Source organism: Pseudoliparis swirei, chromosome 17 (genome assembly GCF_029220125.1).
Source record: "Pseudoliparis swirei isolate HS2019 ecotype Mariana Trench chromosome 17, NWPU_hadal_v1, whole genome shotgun sequence".
Classification (NCBI taxonomy): domain Eukaryota; kingdom Metazoa; phylum Chordata; class Actinopteri; order Perciformes; family Liparidae; genus Pseudoliparis; species Pseudoliparis swirei.
The window spans coordinates 18,057,887-18,073,005 of NC_079404.1; the positions used below are offsets into that span (position 1 = coordinate 18,057,887).

The 15,119-nt window shown below is 45.8% G+C and overlaps 1 protein-coding gene across 5 annotated transcripts; it reads left to right on the plus strand.

The window, feature by feature from the left end:
- The first annotated feature begins 341 nt into the window (after nt 1-341).
- Nucleotides 342-12,480, plus strand: LOC130207290 (pleckstrin homology domain-containing family A member 1-like). 5 transcript variants are annotated; one of them, XM_056435815.1, is made up of 13 exons: nt 342-1,164; nt 2,252-2,308; nt 2,422-2,467; nt 4,819-4,916; nt 5,314-5,445; nt 6,193-6,333; nt 6,594-6,662; nt 7,236-7,300; nt 7,429-7,492; nt 7,588-7,677; nt 8,737-8,810; nt 9,468-9,542; nt 10,571-10,894. In XM_056435815.1, the coding sequence occupies exons 1-13, from the start codon at nt 1,024-1,026 to the stop codon at nt 10,800-10,802; spliced, it is 1,284 nt and encodes a 427-aa protein (XP_056291790.1). In that variant the 5' UTR covers nt 342-1,023; the 3' UTR covers nt 10,803-10,894. The 5 variants fall into 5 exon arrangements, with proteins under 5 accessions (XP_056291790.1, XP_056291788.1, XP_056291789.1 ...); XM_056435813.1 differs by lacking the exon at nt 9,468-9,542 and having other exon boundaries at nt 345-1,164; nt 10,782-12,480; XM_056435812.1 differs by lacking the exon at nt 9,468-9,542 and having other exon boundaries at nt 908-1,164.
- The last annotated feature ends 2,639 nt before the right edge of the window (nt 12,481-15,119 follow it).

The following is a 15,119-nucleotide window of genomic DNA, read 5'->3' on the forward strand; positions in this document are numbered from 1 at the left end:
GTTTGTGTGGCGTTCAGACGGCGTCCACCGACAGCGTTGCTCCTCTTCTCGTGCCTGTGATGACGACCGGTCGACGCAGGGGCCAACTGGGATGCTCTCGGCTCCGAGTCCACACACAACAAGCGGCCCTTTTGTCCCGGCGGTGCCCTCGTCCGCCCACACAGCGCTCATAATGTCCTGGAGACAGAACGTCTTTGTCTTTGCTTTCTAAAGACTCGTCTCGATCGCATATTTTAGGCCTGGTCCAAAAGGACAGCAGCTTAAACGGAATAATCCGACAATATGCCTCCAGTGGTGCTGCAACCACCCACACGGCGTTTGACATGCGAGCGCTCGTAGGACTAAACGGATGCGCCGTAATCATTTGCTTTTCTCAGAGAGCTGTAGGTTTCAGGGATGTGTCGAGCCTCAGCGGGTTCAATGTGGCACGTTCTCTCGTGTCTTTGTGTCGAACGTGGCTGAGCTCAGTGGCCTTTTCCTTTTTTTTTTTTTTTTTTTGACCATGCACAAGTGGGTGCTGGGCTGTGGAGAGAGGGGGAGGAGGAGATGGAAAGGGTTGTCCAGAGGCTTGCCAAATCGGATGAGAGAGCAGTAGGGAGGAGATAGCACAGAGAGAGAGGTCTGCGAAAGAATAGAGAGAGCCAGGGTGGGTGAAGAAAATGGATTGACGGTGTGTAGAGTGTTACACAAGGAAAAGGAGGGACTCGGAGGGAGAGAGAGAAGGTATGGCGGAAATAAAAGGATAAAGGCGGTGGTTGTGGTTTGTGTCACATGATCTCCCTGGCAGGCTGTAGCCTAGTGAACTCCAGGTGGCAGAGGGAACCGAGATGCACAGAGAACGAGGGAGTGGGTCCCGCTAGCGAGGCTCGCCACAAGACAACTGAAATTCACACATCTCTATTTCCACTCTTCTCTCTCCTTTAGGATTTTTTTTTTTTTTTTTTTTTTTTTTTACCGGTCCCGCTTGGCCCCACTCCTCTCCACTCCTGGCCCCAGCAGGCCAGGGAATGTCCCGGCGGCGAGATGCCTTACGTGGACCGACAGAACCGCAACTGTGGCTTCCTGGACATCGAGGAGAACGAGAGCAGTGGCAAGTTCCTGCGCCGTTACTTCATCCTGGACACGCAGCAGGGGAGCTTGGTTTGGTTCATGGACAACCCGCAGGTGAATGACACGCACACACGCTTTATTTCCTCGAACAAATCCCCCAGGTAACGGCACAGGCTAATGTTTAATTTGTCGATGGAAATATAGACAATTTACTGGATGCCAACTCGGTGAGTTAACCGTGTGAATGATCAGCTCTCATGCAACTGCAGAGTAACTGCGAGCCACTTCTAGCTAAGCTGTCGTCATTCATTACGGACACAAAACTAAGTGCGGGCTAAATGTTTCCATCGCCACACAGTCATGCAGGGATGGGCGAACTTGTATTATGTAATTGTAGCTGAAGGCACAGGAGTAGGTCAGGGCTAATGGTGAGGACATATTTTAGGTACCGGCAGATATTTGTGTAAATCGGATAGAATGAGGTCATGGTTCTCCTCTCAACCTGGGATTATTATTATTGTGTGGTGTTCCCAGTTTGGTGAGCTCCCACCACAGTGGCCATGATCTTCTGCTCTGGGGCCCTCGGTGTCACAGTTATTGCCTCTTAGTTTGTTCATCATGCTGGTTTGTGGTTTGGAGATGGTGCATTTTTAAGGGCACCGTTGGACGAAGTATACATAAATCATGTCGTGCAGGAGGAATTTTAAATAATTCAGTAAGTCTCTTTCTTTTTATAGATGTTACATTTTAATGATGTTAAGAATATACACTTTTATTAATCCCCAAGGGGAAATTAGTTCTCTGCATTAAACCCATCCTGAGTTATTAAGGAGCAGTGGGCTGCAGTGAAGCGCCCGGGAAGCAACTGGGGGTTCAGTGCCTTGCTCAAGGACACTTCAACTTGCAACTAATGGGGAGAGCGGGGATCGAACCCACAACCTTGCGGTTGCAGGACGGCCCTCTTACCCCACTGAGCTAAAGCCGCCCCAAATGTGGATCCCGTAGTTTGAGAAGCAGAGCGACTATCACGGTGTGCGTAACGCATACTGTACTCTGTAATATTGATTGTCTGTGCAAAACTTGACTTGACTCTCCCACCACATTATATTCTGTTATTAATCCACAGCTAAGGCAGGAGCGTTATTAAATGGTTGATGGTTAGTTTTTGCAGCCTGCATACCATATTATTTTTCTCCCACAGAACCTACCTGTTGGTACGGACTGTGTTGGCTCCCTCAAACTCACCTACATCTCTAAGGTAAGAAGAAATATAATACCGCAGATCTGACTCTTTACAATAATGCACAAATAGAAACCATGTAGATTATTGGGTTGAACTGGCAAACAACTGTGAGCTCTGTCCTCCTTTAGGTCAGCGACGCCACCAAGCTGAGGCCTAAGGCAGAGTTTTGCTTCGGTAAGAAAACAAGAATCATCAAATCTATTTTTAATTTCTCTATTGTAAGACGTACGAGTTTGATTGTTTACAGGAGGAACAGGGAAAAAAATACCTATTTTGAAAATTCAATAATTTCTCAAACGTTTTTTTAAGGTTTAAATCCCTTTATTTTTGTATTGGCCGTGTCTTGGTGTTGGTATGAATCGTATTAAACGATAACCCGACGAGTCAAATAAACGTACATCTTGTTCACGTACAGAACTTGCCTGCAGTGCTTTGCAAACATCACCAGTGCTGGTCTGCGTAATCGCATGTTGACGAAGCCGAGGACACTTCACATAACCAAAAGGAGGAATGTTTGCGGCCCTTCTCTGCCCTTTACACCTGCTCTCCGCATACTTTCTCCACCATTGACCCGGCAGCCTTGTTCAACATTGTCTGTTTAGCCAACTTGCGAAGATGCGGGCGGCCACGGCGGTCGATGATCCGAGTTTGTGTTTATCAAGTTGCATTTCAAGCACGTCGAAGGGCGTTTCACACCCCACATTGGCAAAATACTTTAAAAGTTTAAAATCCTTCATCTTTTTCCTCTTCGTTTCTAAAGCTATTCAACCATCAAAGTCAATCAGTTCTGATGAAGCCCAATGGCAGCTTTAACCTTCTGGCCATGACCATATACCACCAGGGAATAGTTACATTAAAGATATATATATATTTTTTTCTTGACATTTGTCCTTGTCCTTCTGCGGTCAAGACAGGAAGGACACGTGTTGAGAGTAAATATGAACCATCATCGGGTTATTTAGTGGTAAACCTCCATTCCCTGTTATTGTTTACTAGCTCCTCCTCCTCCATCCTCTTCAATAGCAGGAAATACTTGTGTGTTGAGTACCAGGCCTGAGCGTGACTGGCTGTGTGCTCACCAGTTGCCTTGTTGAGGTTTCGACAGGATGCCTTGCATCCTAATCGGAACCTGATTCAGAGACGTATGAAGTTATTTTTACACCACCGTTTGTGTGCCACATGTTTTGCGAATATCTCCGAATCCTGCTGGGCCCCCTCTTCATTCATCGAGCAACTAGAAACAGAGGGAGATGGAAGTTTCCAGACAGGTTAGGTTATCGACGTCTCACTGCAGATCTTTTTACAGTAAGAAAGATCAAGAGTTGTGTATTTGTGTGAACTTTGGTGCGTGGATGCATTTCTCAGCAGCACAACTAGTTTTATGATGTGTAACTGTGAGTCAGATCTGATCTCCCTCCTGTCTCCCCAGTGCCCACTAGAGACCACGACACTTTCACCACTACCAGGCAGTGTACCAAACGCAAAGTGGACACATCTGAAGGTTAATTGAGATCCGAGAGGCAGATTTATTTACAGAAAAGTGAAGGGGAAAAAAGAAGGGAATTGCGGGGTATTGCCTGTGTCTAAGAGCTGGACCAAACGCACGGAACGGGGAAGAATGACCATCATTGCGACAGTTTGAGCTCCCAGTGGCTTTTACAGCTCGCCCCCGCCAGATTTACCAGTTCAGCTTTTATGTAATTCATTCCCATGGTGTTGAAAGGAAATGGAGGACACACGAGGATCGGTTGAGCTTCAGAATTGAAGGATTTATGGCAGAGAGAGAGAGAGACTTGAGTTCTTTCAGCTCCTAAATCCTGATCCATAGCTAATCAGCATTTGACCCAACACTTTCTTTGTTATTGAAAATGGGGTTTGCTCATGTTCACATGGGTGTGAAAATGTGTGGGAACTAGATAGATAGATAGATATATACTTTATTAATCCCCAAGGGGAAATTTGTGGAGTCAGTAGCAGCAACACAAGAATGTGATCTGGCAAGAGATGAACTGATGTAGAGCCTCATAGCCGTCGGCAGGAATGTTCTCCTGTATCTCTCCTTGTGGCAGCGGAGGAGGCGTCTGGAGAAAGTAAGTACTCCTCTGTCCCTGAGGTGGTGGGTGGTGGGGTGGTCCGGGTTGTCCAATATGAACACACGTTGCGAGGTTTGTAGCCGTGGGCTGGTTCTTCTTTTTCTCTCTCGTTTTCCTCTGTCACGGTAGAAGTGGGTAGGTGGCAGCAGACTGAGGCAGCTGGGTCATCACACAGAGAGGGAATGCTGCTGGGAGACTGCCTTGGCCCAGTTGCTCTTCACGTCCAGAGAATTCTGTGGCAGCGGTTCTGTTCTGTTGACACTTGATCATATTTTCTATTCAAGGCGGGCCAAAAGCACAATTAGTCATCACCCATAGCATCGTACTTCTTTAGACCCGGAGTGCCCTTTTACGTGTGGTTCGTGTTTGACAAAGCTAAAAATACTTTCACTCTGAGCTGTTGCCACTGCTCTTTTTTTTATGATCCATTAGTCATCAACGCTGGGATGAGAAAGTTCTTCCTGCAGGCCAATGATCAGCAGGACCTGGTGGACTGGGTCAACGCTCTCAATAAAGCCACCAAGATCACTGTAAGACAAACACACAGATCCACGCACACGCAGTCCACCCCCGAGTCAGCTGGACTAATCTGTTCTTTTTGGCTCATGTTTGATCCCTTTTTCAGTTTTTCCTTTTTCTGTAGAAATGAATGACTGGTCTGTTAATACACGAGATAGGAGTGAGTCAGAGCATGACTAACAGGATGCTGGATTGTTGCATTGAGTGCTGGGATAAAGGACTGTTTCCATTGTTCTCCATGAGGCCCTAACCATTGAGAAAGAACATTCTAATAAATGTGTTGATGGAATACTTGATTTGAACTATGGGGGAAATGAGTAATTTCCATCAGATGGCTGTATTTCACAAAATGCAAACTTCTGTTTCGTTTTTGTGTGTTTAGACACAAATTGTGTTTGTTTTCCAAAGGTGCCAAAGTTAGCTGATGGGCAGCAGAATGCAGAGAACCAGAAGGCTTTACCGGATGTCGTAGGGCCCAAAAAACAAGTCTCCTATAAGACTGAGATCATTGGAGGAGTCCCCATCGTCACACAGACCCAGGTAATCAGGGCACACGCACACACACACACACACACTAAATGACGTATTGTATTTACATGCTTGCACAGAACTGCTTTCTACATGTCTAAAAATGTATTGGACTCAAAGAAGGACACCACAGTGCTTAACTGTAGGCGGAACACTTTTACCGAGTGTGATTATGATAGATATATATATATATATATACTTTATCCATCCCCAGGGGGACATTTATGATTATACTGTCTTTTAATGAAAGTAAGCTACATATATTATCTCCCACAGTCCTTGTTTTATATCTTCATAAAACTATGAGCTGAGATGTTTTAATGAACTGTGCAACTATTATGATAATTCATTTGCCATTTATTGAGCAAATATCACCAAACGTTGCTTGTTCCAGGTTCACAAATGTCAATGTGTTGCTCTCCTTTGTGTTATTTAATTTCAAACTAAATATGGATTTTGGATTGTTTTATAAATTGATATGACATGTTTCCCTGTTTTTTGTAAAAATTATAATTCAAATCATAATTAAGAGATTAGATTTTGGGTCAATTTTTCATCTCTAGTAATAACAATACAAATATTTAGCCAAACTACTTAAATTTGATCTAACATGGATTGTGGCGAATATATTTTTATGCTCATATAATCCACAAGGCGTATTACGTACAATACCAGGATCGTACAATATTATTTTTTTTATTTTTTCCCCTGTTGTTGGAACCTGTAATAACAATATTTCCGGTGTCCTTTACCCTCAAGCATGACGGAGGTGAAGCTGCAGGCCGACTGGAGCGTGAGGCCATGCATCGGTCCCACAGCCAACTGCCGTACTTCCTGGGCAGGCCGACTCAGGAGCACGCCGTCATCAAGTCGGGCTTCTGCGTCAAGCAGGGAGCTGTGGTGGGTTGAGTTCTGAAGAGAAATGCCATCCTTAGAACTGCTTTCACATTCAGCACGTCGGTGGCCGGCATCACCGTCTGCACACAGTGCAACAACACGCGTATCTCATGGATCCAGAACGTCTGTGATGGTTAACGGCATCGTTGCAATTAAGTGACACCGGCAAAAAGAGTGCGTTTGTGTGTGTGAGAAGTGTGTGCATTTTGGCCAATGTGGCATCTTCATACATTTGTCTGAACATCTTTTCCCTCTTTTCCCAGATGAGGAATTGGAAACGGCGATATTTCCTTCTGGAGGAAAACTCAATGAGTTACTTCAAGTCAGATTTGGTAATTAACTTTGGTTGTGTTGTGCGAAGCCTTCTGAAGGAATGTTTGTGGTTATCGATGGGGCATGTGGGTTGGGTTCACCCCCACAGTCTGAGGCAGAGCAACAGCAAACGCACAGTCCCGAGTTCTAACATGTTTTATCTGCCTTTCTTTGGAATTCAATTCTTTCACTTCACATGTCCTGTCATGCTGCGTTCCCCCCTGGCCTTCCTTACACACACACACACACACACACTGTCCTCAGGATAATACTGCACGTCTCATCCCCTGTCCTGTTCCGTGTCTGCCCTTATTTGACAGCTCTATCTGTCTCTTTGGCGATCAACAGGCCCCGAGGACACAGACTCTCTGTCTGCTGCATCTGATGGTCAAGAAAGTTACAACTATCAGAGTTTTTAGCTTGCAGTCTGCTACTTGTGAGCAAAGTTATGTCCCTATGAAATAGAAACGCCACCTTCTTTTACCGACATTGTATGAGAAAAAGTATTTGTAATGCAAATGTATCTGGTGTTTATTTACGTTTTTTTATTTGTTTGCCTCTTTAGGTATTAACAGTAATTTCCTTATCTTTAGGAGAAAGAGCCGCTGAGAATGATCCCACTGAAGGAGGTTCACAAAGTCCATGAGTGCAAACAGAGGTATTTGACATGTCCCAGCATTTTCACATTCCACATAAACAATAGCTTTGGTCCAGGAGGATTGTGTTTATCTTTCCTGATAGAGATGAGATGAATACGATCTGACTTTCCTCCCGCTTTTGTTGTAGTGACATTATGATGAGAGATAATCTGTTTGAAGTCGTCACCACATCCAGGACCTTTTACATCCAGGTAGGGTGTTTTCTGTACAACGTTCACAAACACTGACGGCGCTCGTGCTCATCTCCATGTCTACCGACCGTCTCGCTCACTCGTGTCCCCACTAGGCGGACAGCCAAGAGGAGATGCACAGCTGGATTAAGGCTGTCTCGGGGGCCATTGTGGCCCAGCGGGGGCCTGGGAGGTCTGCTGCCACAGTATGTATATTGCACGACACTACAGTGTCACCACGGTACCATTTATACCTTCTGAGTCGACTTTAATCTGACTGGAGATCCTACAAGAAAAGTAACTTCAGAACTGTAACGACTGAGTGACATTAGGTGGGAGGAGGAGACGGTTGATTTTTGACGGTATGCTTCGGATAAGTTTTCCCTCTGATTTTATTAATGTATTTACAATCCAATAATAAAATCAATCGAGCCCAGCTCTCCTGGTTGTGGTGGTTCAGTCTGAAAACAAGGTTGATGGAGCTGCATTCTACGCTGTGCACTCTGCACCAGTAGTTGTAAACTTCCAAGCCGCAGACCGGCGCCGGCGCTTAGGACACGTTCTACCAGGCTGCAAGAAAACGATTGTATGGATTGTTTTCTAACTTTATGGGCAGTATTTACTTAGAACTTGGCACAGCCTGCTCTGCATTTGCTCATCCCTCCTCGTCACCACCCAACAGCGAAATACAGGTCGATTTATTTTTGGCCATGTTGTGCTTTCTATTAGGCAATCAACAGATGACAGGAAATGAGGGGGGAGAAACCAACGTCCCGTGCTGGATGCAAAGTGGCGACATTGTGGTCTTTGTTTAGCACCGTAACCCCTGAGCCGCCAGGCTCCCTGATACAGATTTTTATTTTTTTACTGAAGTAGGCACATAAATCATCATTTAGGTTGTGATGACGGACTGGTGTGCTCGCACAGACCATTTAAATCTGTGTGATTATTACCTGAGTTTAGAACCCCTTGAGTCGGTCGCTCCACGACCGACATGCAAAGAGACCTGAGCGGCGGAGCAGAGGGAAGTCGGCCGGCTCCTTAGTCCTGACTGCAGAGGAGAGAGTCCTCCGACGCAGTCGGTCCCTTCTGATCGGGACTGGGATTATTCTCAACCCCTCTGCTCTGTCGGTTTCTCTACAGTTCTCTTTCTATCTCCCCCCTCCCCTGTTTCCCTTTCTTTGTCACATTCCCTCCACCTCCTCCTCTCCCTGTGGGCACACGGCCCATCTGCTCTAATACTGCTTTGCACTGTGTTGTTGCAGATGCGGCAGGCCCGACGGCTGTCGAACCCCTGTATACAGAGGTATACGTCTCGAATCGGGGAGTGCAGCAGCACGTATGTCAGCTCCTCTAAATCCCCCCTTTAAACTAAGTTCACCTTTTTTTTAATCCTGTTTTCCACTCACTGGCTGGCCCTCTGTGGTTCTAGACCTTTTGAGAGCGGATCAGATCTTACGGCATATCTGACGCTCCTTATTCTCTAAGAACCAACCGCAACGTATGGCTGCGATAACCCAACACGCGCTCCTCCCTTCATGCCCTGGTCCTCGCTGCTTCCCTCACACACTTCTCCTCCTCATTCGCTTTCCTTTTCGCCGCGCTGTCCCTTTAGACTCGGCGCGATGGTCGGGCCCATTTTACTCAGTGCGCTCTGAGAGCGACCACTTAAAACGTGGGAACAGGAAGTGTAAGACTCGAGGTGTGCTTGGGTTCGCTTCTCCCGCATGCGGCGCCAACCGAAATACAAGAACACCTCAAGTTGTACAAATGCTAATAATGAATATTTGACTCCAGAATGACTCCCTCCCTTAAAGCTTCACTTGCACAGCTTTCCACCTGCCCTCCCCATTATTTACGATGCTTCAGTGTAAACCGTAGGATGACCAGTTTATCTGTGAATACCGTGAGCCTGTTTCTGTCTCGTGTCTCTATGGGTCCATGTGTCCTTCACTCCTTCTGTTTCTCTTCCCTCGATGCTCTGTTGTCTCTGCAGTCTGCTGCAGCTGTGTACCTGTCTTAGATGTGTGACCTCCTGCTTGTCTCTCCTCTTCCCTCCTGTTCGCTGCCTGTATGTTTTTTTGTGTTTTTTTCCTTCTCTTCCTGATGCACACGATTATACGATACTTGTTTCCGTGATGACTCCCGATGCCGTGTCGTCTGCCGAGCGTTTCAACGGCTTTGAATTGAGGATTCGCCAAAGCTGAATCCTCTTGTCTAGAGTCTCAAACCTTTGGTTTTCAGAGTGTCGTTTGTTTTACATTTGAATATTTAGCTTTTTGAAAGCTAACCAAGTATACAAGCGGCTAATAGGATATCTTCAGTTTTGTAAATGATCTGATCTTCTGAATGACGGGTAACATTTTGCAGGAGCGCGACACTTTTTCTTTTTTTGTGTAAATTAGGCATCTGCTAATACGTGTCACCCCCCCCCCTCGGATCTTTAAATGCGTTTGTGTTCGGAGGCTTGTTCTTGAATCTTGTTCTGCTTGAGTGATGCGGTGTCTCATGGTGTCATCGTGCCTCTGTGGGAGAAACCGTGTCGACGTACGGTATCTCGGAAGTCGACACCGATACTCGTGTCTGCGTCTTGTCGCTTTATAGTTGCGATTGTTTCTCTAACCGGCTGCTCAGTGGCGACCCCTCTTTGCTGTCCCTTCCTCTGCTGTGTTTTCTTTCTTTTCCACGTGTCTGTCTTGTGTTTCAGAGATTGAAATCTGACTGAAAAGCTGTGAAATAATGAGCCACAACCGACCGCTGCTTCTTAAGGCGCTCTGCTTCTCCACTGCAACCTGTCGAGACTCCCCACACTAAAACCTGCTGACCCTACTACCACCCCTCCCTCTACTACTTCAACTTCTCCTGCTACTACCATCTCCCCTCTTTAGCAACGCTCCCTTCTCCAGCCCCGACAACCTTCAGCGCCAGCTCCGCTCGAGCTGCACGCGGCTCCACACGCTGGTGCTGACCCCAAGTCTGTAACTCGCTTTCAGCCCCTCCTCCAATACACGGCCCGCGTCCCGCCGTCACTCTGCTCCCTAACGGCCGCTCTCTGTGTCTTCTCGCTGTCTCTGTGTCCTCCCGCTGTCTCTGCTGCAGGACCACGGCGGCCGCTCCGCTTTCTACCGCAGCCCCGCGGGGCCCCCCGTCCCTCGCTCGCCCATATCTGCCGTGCCGTCGTGCGACCCCGAGTGGGGGGCCGCCGTCGCGTGCAGCGCACGCTCGCAGCCTGGCGTGGGACAGCGAGCACTTCATGAGCCTGCTGCCACGGCCCAGTCACAGCCGCACGCCGGCACGCCTGTCCCTGCAGGAGACGCGCCTGGCCAAGTGACCCGCGAGCCGCCTCCGGCCACCGGCGGTCTCCCCGAGGAGTCGCCGTGGCGACGGCGGAGCAACTTTGAGCCCCGCGTGCCGGAGCCGCCCGTGGACCTGGACGACGCGGACCTGCCAGTGAGCGAGGTCTGAGCCGCCGAACTGGACGTTGGAACGTGCTGATCTGGTTGGACGTGAAGAGATTTAAAGAGGAAGCCGTGCGCGTGATGTGATGGCGTTAATAAAAAAAGGGGGCAGGCGTTGGTTTTCATGCCACAGCTGGCAGAAGCCGAGAGACGACTCCCGTCTTGAGCTCCTCCGTCGGTGTGCTGAAGATGAAGGTTGTGTCACCGCCACTGAACTGCAGTCGTGTGCCAAAGACGAGCCGGTCTCCACCCAAACCCCCTCCGCCTCCCTGCTGTTGCATTACATCCATGTATTTATTTACCGAGAGTTGATGTCGCCAAACAAAACTACAAATTCTAGTGAACGTGTGCTGATTAGAATTCAGTGACGGAGCTTTATTTTAATCTGCACAGGCACAATGACGTGATGGAGGATTTTTGTAAACCACTTTGTGCCAAGAATATGATGAGGAGGAGGAGGAGAGGGAGAGCAAACTGAGAACTGGCCTTTCATCACCTCCTTATTTACTAATTTCACTCTCGCTATCGTACGCCTCTGGATGTGTCGACTGTTTGCCAGCGATGGAGATATGGGTCAAGCCGACTCTGAGGTCAGATTCTCTCGAATGCAAATTGCAATTCATAGATTCAGAACTGTTCTAGGACGAGATGCAAAAAAACGTCAATTTGTCTGTGACCTGTAATAATGCATCTGAATTGTGTTGCAGCCGCCTTGTTTCTAAGCCTGTTCTCGGTATTCTTTTAATGGATCGGTGGGTTAAAATAAAAGTGTCCTCCGTGTGATTACTGTCGTGTGCTTCATGCTAAAGTAGCTTACATGTACTTCTACAATGAATACCTTTTACAGTTATTCACAGGTGAAGTGAGCGACCGGTGCATTTTGAACCCTACAAGCATCCTGTCACATCCTAAATTGGCCTCCTTTTTTTTTCCTACACTGGACTCACTTTTATGATTCTGGGTGATGTGGGAAGTAAACGATAAGTACAAGGGAGGCTTGTGTGCGTTTTCTAATTCACAGTAATAAAGCGTCATCAGTCGATGTCCTGATGCAGTGGATGAGAACTGGCTCAGATGAGTCGACTCATTTACAGACGAGGACTGTAGAAACGCCACGCAAACATTTCAAATCATTGTTTAACCGGACATAATAATAATCTGTGAGAACATTCATGAAAGCATTCACGCTCAGACACTCCCGTTGCATGTTAACATTTTAATGGTTCCTCAGATTCTTGTGTTTTTAGTTTCAATCTACGGCCGCTCTGTGTGTCGTGTGTTTGCAGAATTTGAGCTGGCTGCAGCAGATTTATTTTTGATATGCTTTTAGATGTTTCTTGATCTGATTCTGTGTACCTGTGTAGCTAGCTCTTATTTAATGTCTCACTGTAGTCTTGATAAATAATACACACTAATGAGTTCTTTTTTTTTAAGTGCCTGCTTCCTTTCCACCCGACCAAGTCAACCACCCCTTTTCACTCTGGTGTAATTAGTTTGAATTGTCTATTTATTATGTGGATGACTTGAAAGAAATAAACACTGAACATGTGATTGGGTTTCCCAGACTGTCATTCAGTATTGTGCTTTTCTGTCTCCAAGTAGCACAATTAGTCTGAACTTTAGTAACTTATTTGTTGTGAACTCTCATCGTGGCGGCTGCTGCCCTCTCGTGGTGAGAGAGGAACACTGGCTCCGGGCACAACTCCAGTGAGAGTTATCAGAATGGAAATACATTACACTGGTTCGAACCCTGGCCTACAGGAATGAACACGATTAACAGAAATGCAAAGGAAGAATTGTATTTCCTGTACACAAGAAGCACGCAAAACAGTTGGACACACCTGGCTTCACAACATTCAAAATAAAATACTTTCTGTAATCGGCCTCTTATTTCTCTTGCCTACATTTTTCCTCCAACACATTACATGGCCAGTGTGTAGCATTTTGGGTAGGGATGCACCGATCTGATTGGCGCCGATCCATATCGGCCGATATTCCCATTATCGGTTTTGATCGGCGTTCTCAAAACGGCCGATCAGATGACGTAACATCTGCGAGAACTATCAGACGTTTCAATCGCCGCGCACCGCAACGGAGACGATGCGCCCGGCGAGGACCGCAGAGTGAGAGGTCCACGAGGGGATCCTCACCACCGAGCGGCGTCCCCGTCCCCCGAGTTGAATCACTGGGTCGACTCAGCCGACTCTCACATGTCTGAGCCTCTATAGACTGATGTTGACGGTAAACACATTCCATCGGGAGCGCGCGAGGGTTTTGATAAAGTTAGCGGAAGGATTTAAGTGACAACATCCGGTTTTGCAAAGTTAGCGGAAAGAACCACGTGAAACAACATCCGTTTATCAAAATAAGATGTCGACAAATCATACACTAACATATAAAAGTAAACAATGAACTGATTTTGTATCTTTATAGATCGTTTCTGAGATTTAGCTTGAATTATGCTAACATTAAAACAAATTTACTGTACCAAGGAAGAGTTTATAAAAATAAGTCAGACCTTTGTATGTTAAAAAAAGTCCTGTATATAGATTTCCCCAAGAGTTCCAGGAAATGAATAATGCTGATGTGTTCCATACATATCTGAAATCCCCTACACTGGCAATCAATCAATTTTAATGTATCAATTCGGACATTTTTCAAAGTAAAAGTCCTAAATGTTTAAAGAAATCTGTAATTTCTTTAATGTTTGAGTTGCTTTATATATGTATTTCCTCACAGTCCGAGGCAATAATGCTACACAATAAATAGAATGCTTCAATCGACACCGTGATCGGTGATCGGTATTATCGGATCGGCAGATACTGATTTCAGTGATCGGTGATCGACACCAAAAACCTGATCGGTGCATCTCTAATTTTGGGGATCTCTTGACAGAAGTGTAATATAATATTCATAACTGTTTTCATTCGGGGATAAAAACCTGGAACTAAGAATCTGTCTTTTCTATAGTTTAAAATGAGCCGCTCCTCTTCAAGAAGTCCGCCACTAGGCCAGAACGAACAGATGAGTCAAAGGGGTTTTCAGTATGTTGCAATCTGAAATCACTCCACTAGATGCCACCAAACTTACACAATGACCCTTTAAAATATGATGATAAACAGGTGTTTGAATCATTCAACTGTCATAACTCAATTAGTTGACTTTTAATTGAAATGTGCGTGAAATAATTGTCTGTATCATCAAACAATCCAGCTGTGATTACTCTGACAGCGGAAGGCTTCGCCTCGCTGCTCCACCAGTCACCGCCGGGAGCCATCCCTCTCACCACGCTGATGCTGCTGGAGAGAAGGGAGGCCCGAGAGGACCAGAACCAGGACTGAGCGAGTCCGACTGTCAGCCTGTCAGACCCTGCTGCAGTTAAACCAGAGGTTTTCTAAAATAAAATGTCACTCCGAAAGACGTCCACTTCCGTCCGCAGGTCGGTCAGAATCGACTCAAAGAAAGTAGCTTGTGGTACCTTTAAGTAAAATTAGTAATACACTGAATTAACTTTTTATTTTCTTTATTATTTTTCTTTATTTTATATTTATTTTCTGATTTATTTGATTATAATAATTTGGGATAGGAATATATAAGCATTTTTTGCTTCTACCTATACCTTGTCAGTCTTTCTGTTTCGTATATTATATAGAATAACATTGTATTGTATTGCAATGATTGACTGAATAAAATACACAACAACAACAACTGAATTGAAAATATGACTTTAATGTAACCATGCAAGTATAATTATGTCATATTATTGGATTATTATTACTGAGTTCATCAGACGTTTTGTAGGTCAAATCTTAATCTTCAACTTTACGAAATACAAAAAATACAATATGTATTTCTGTAGAGGAGTGGATATATTAAGAAATAAAGTACAAGTACTTAAGAAGCGTACCTGAAGTATATACACCTTCCACTATACTGCTCATAGTGTACCTTTCCTCCTCATCCTGTAGTCACGCATGTCCTTCATCAGCTCTTCTTTCCACAAGCAGCGCCTGCTTTGTGCAGTGTGTGTGTGTGGATGGACTTACATAGTGAGCTCATGCAGCGACACTGAATATATGTAAAGCCTCTTTAATCAGCCAGATAGCTGCGACACGGTCTGGGCTCCGGTCTCTGTGTGTGCAGGACACTGGATTCCCACATGTATGAGGATGAAGGTTCATCTGAGCTCC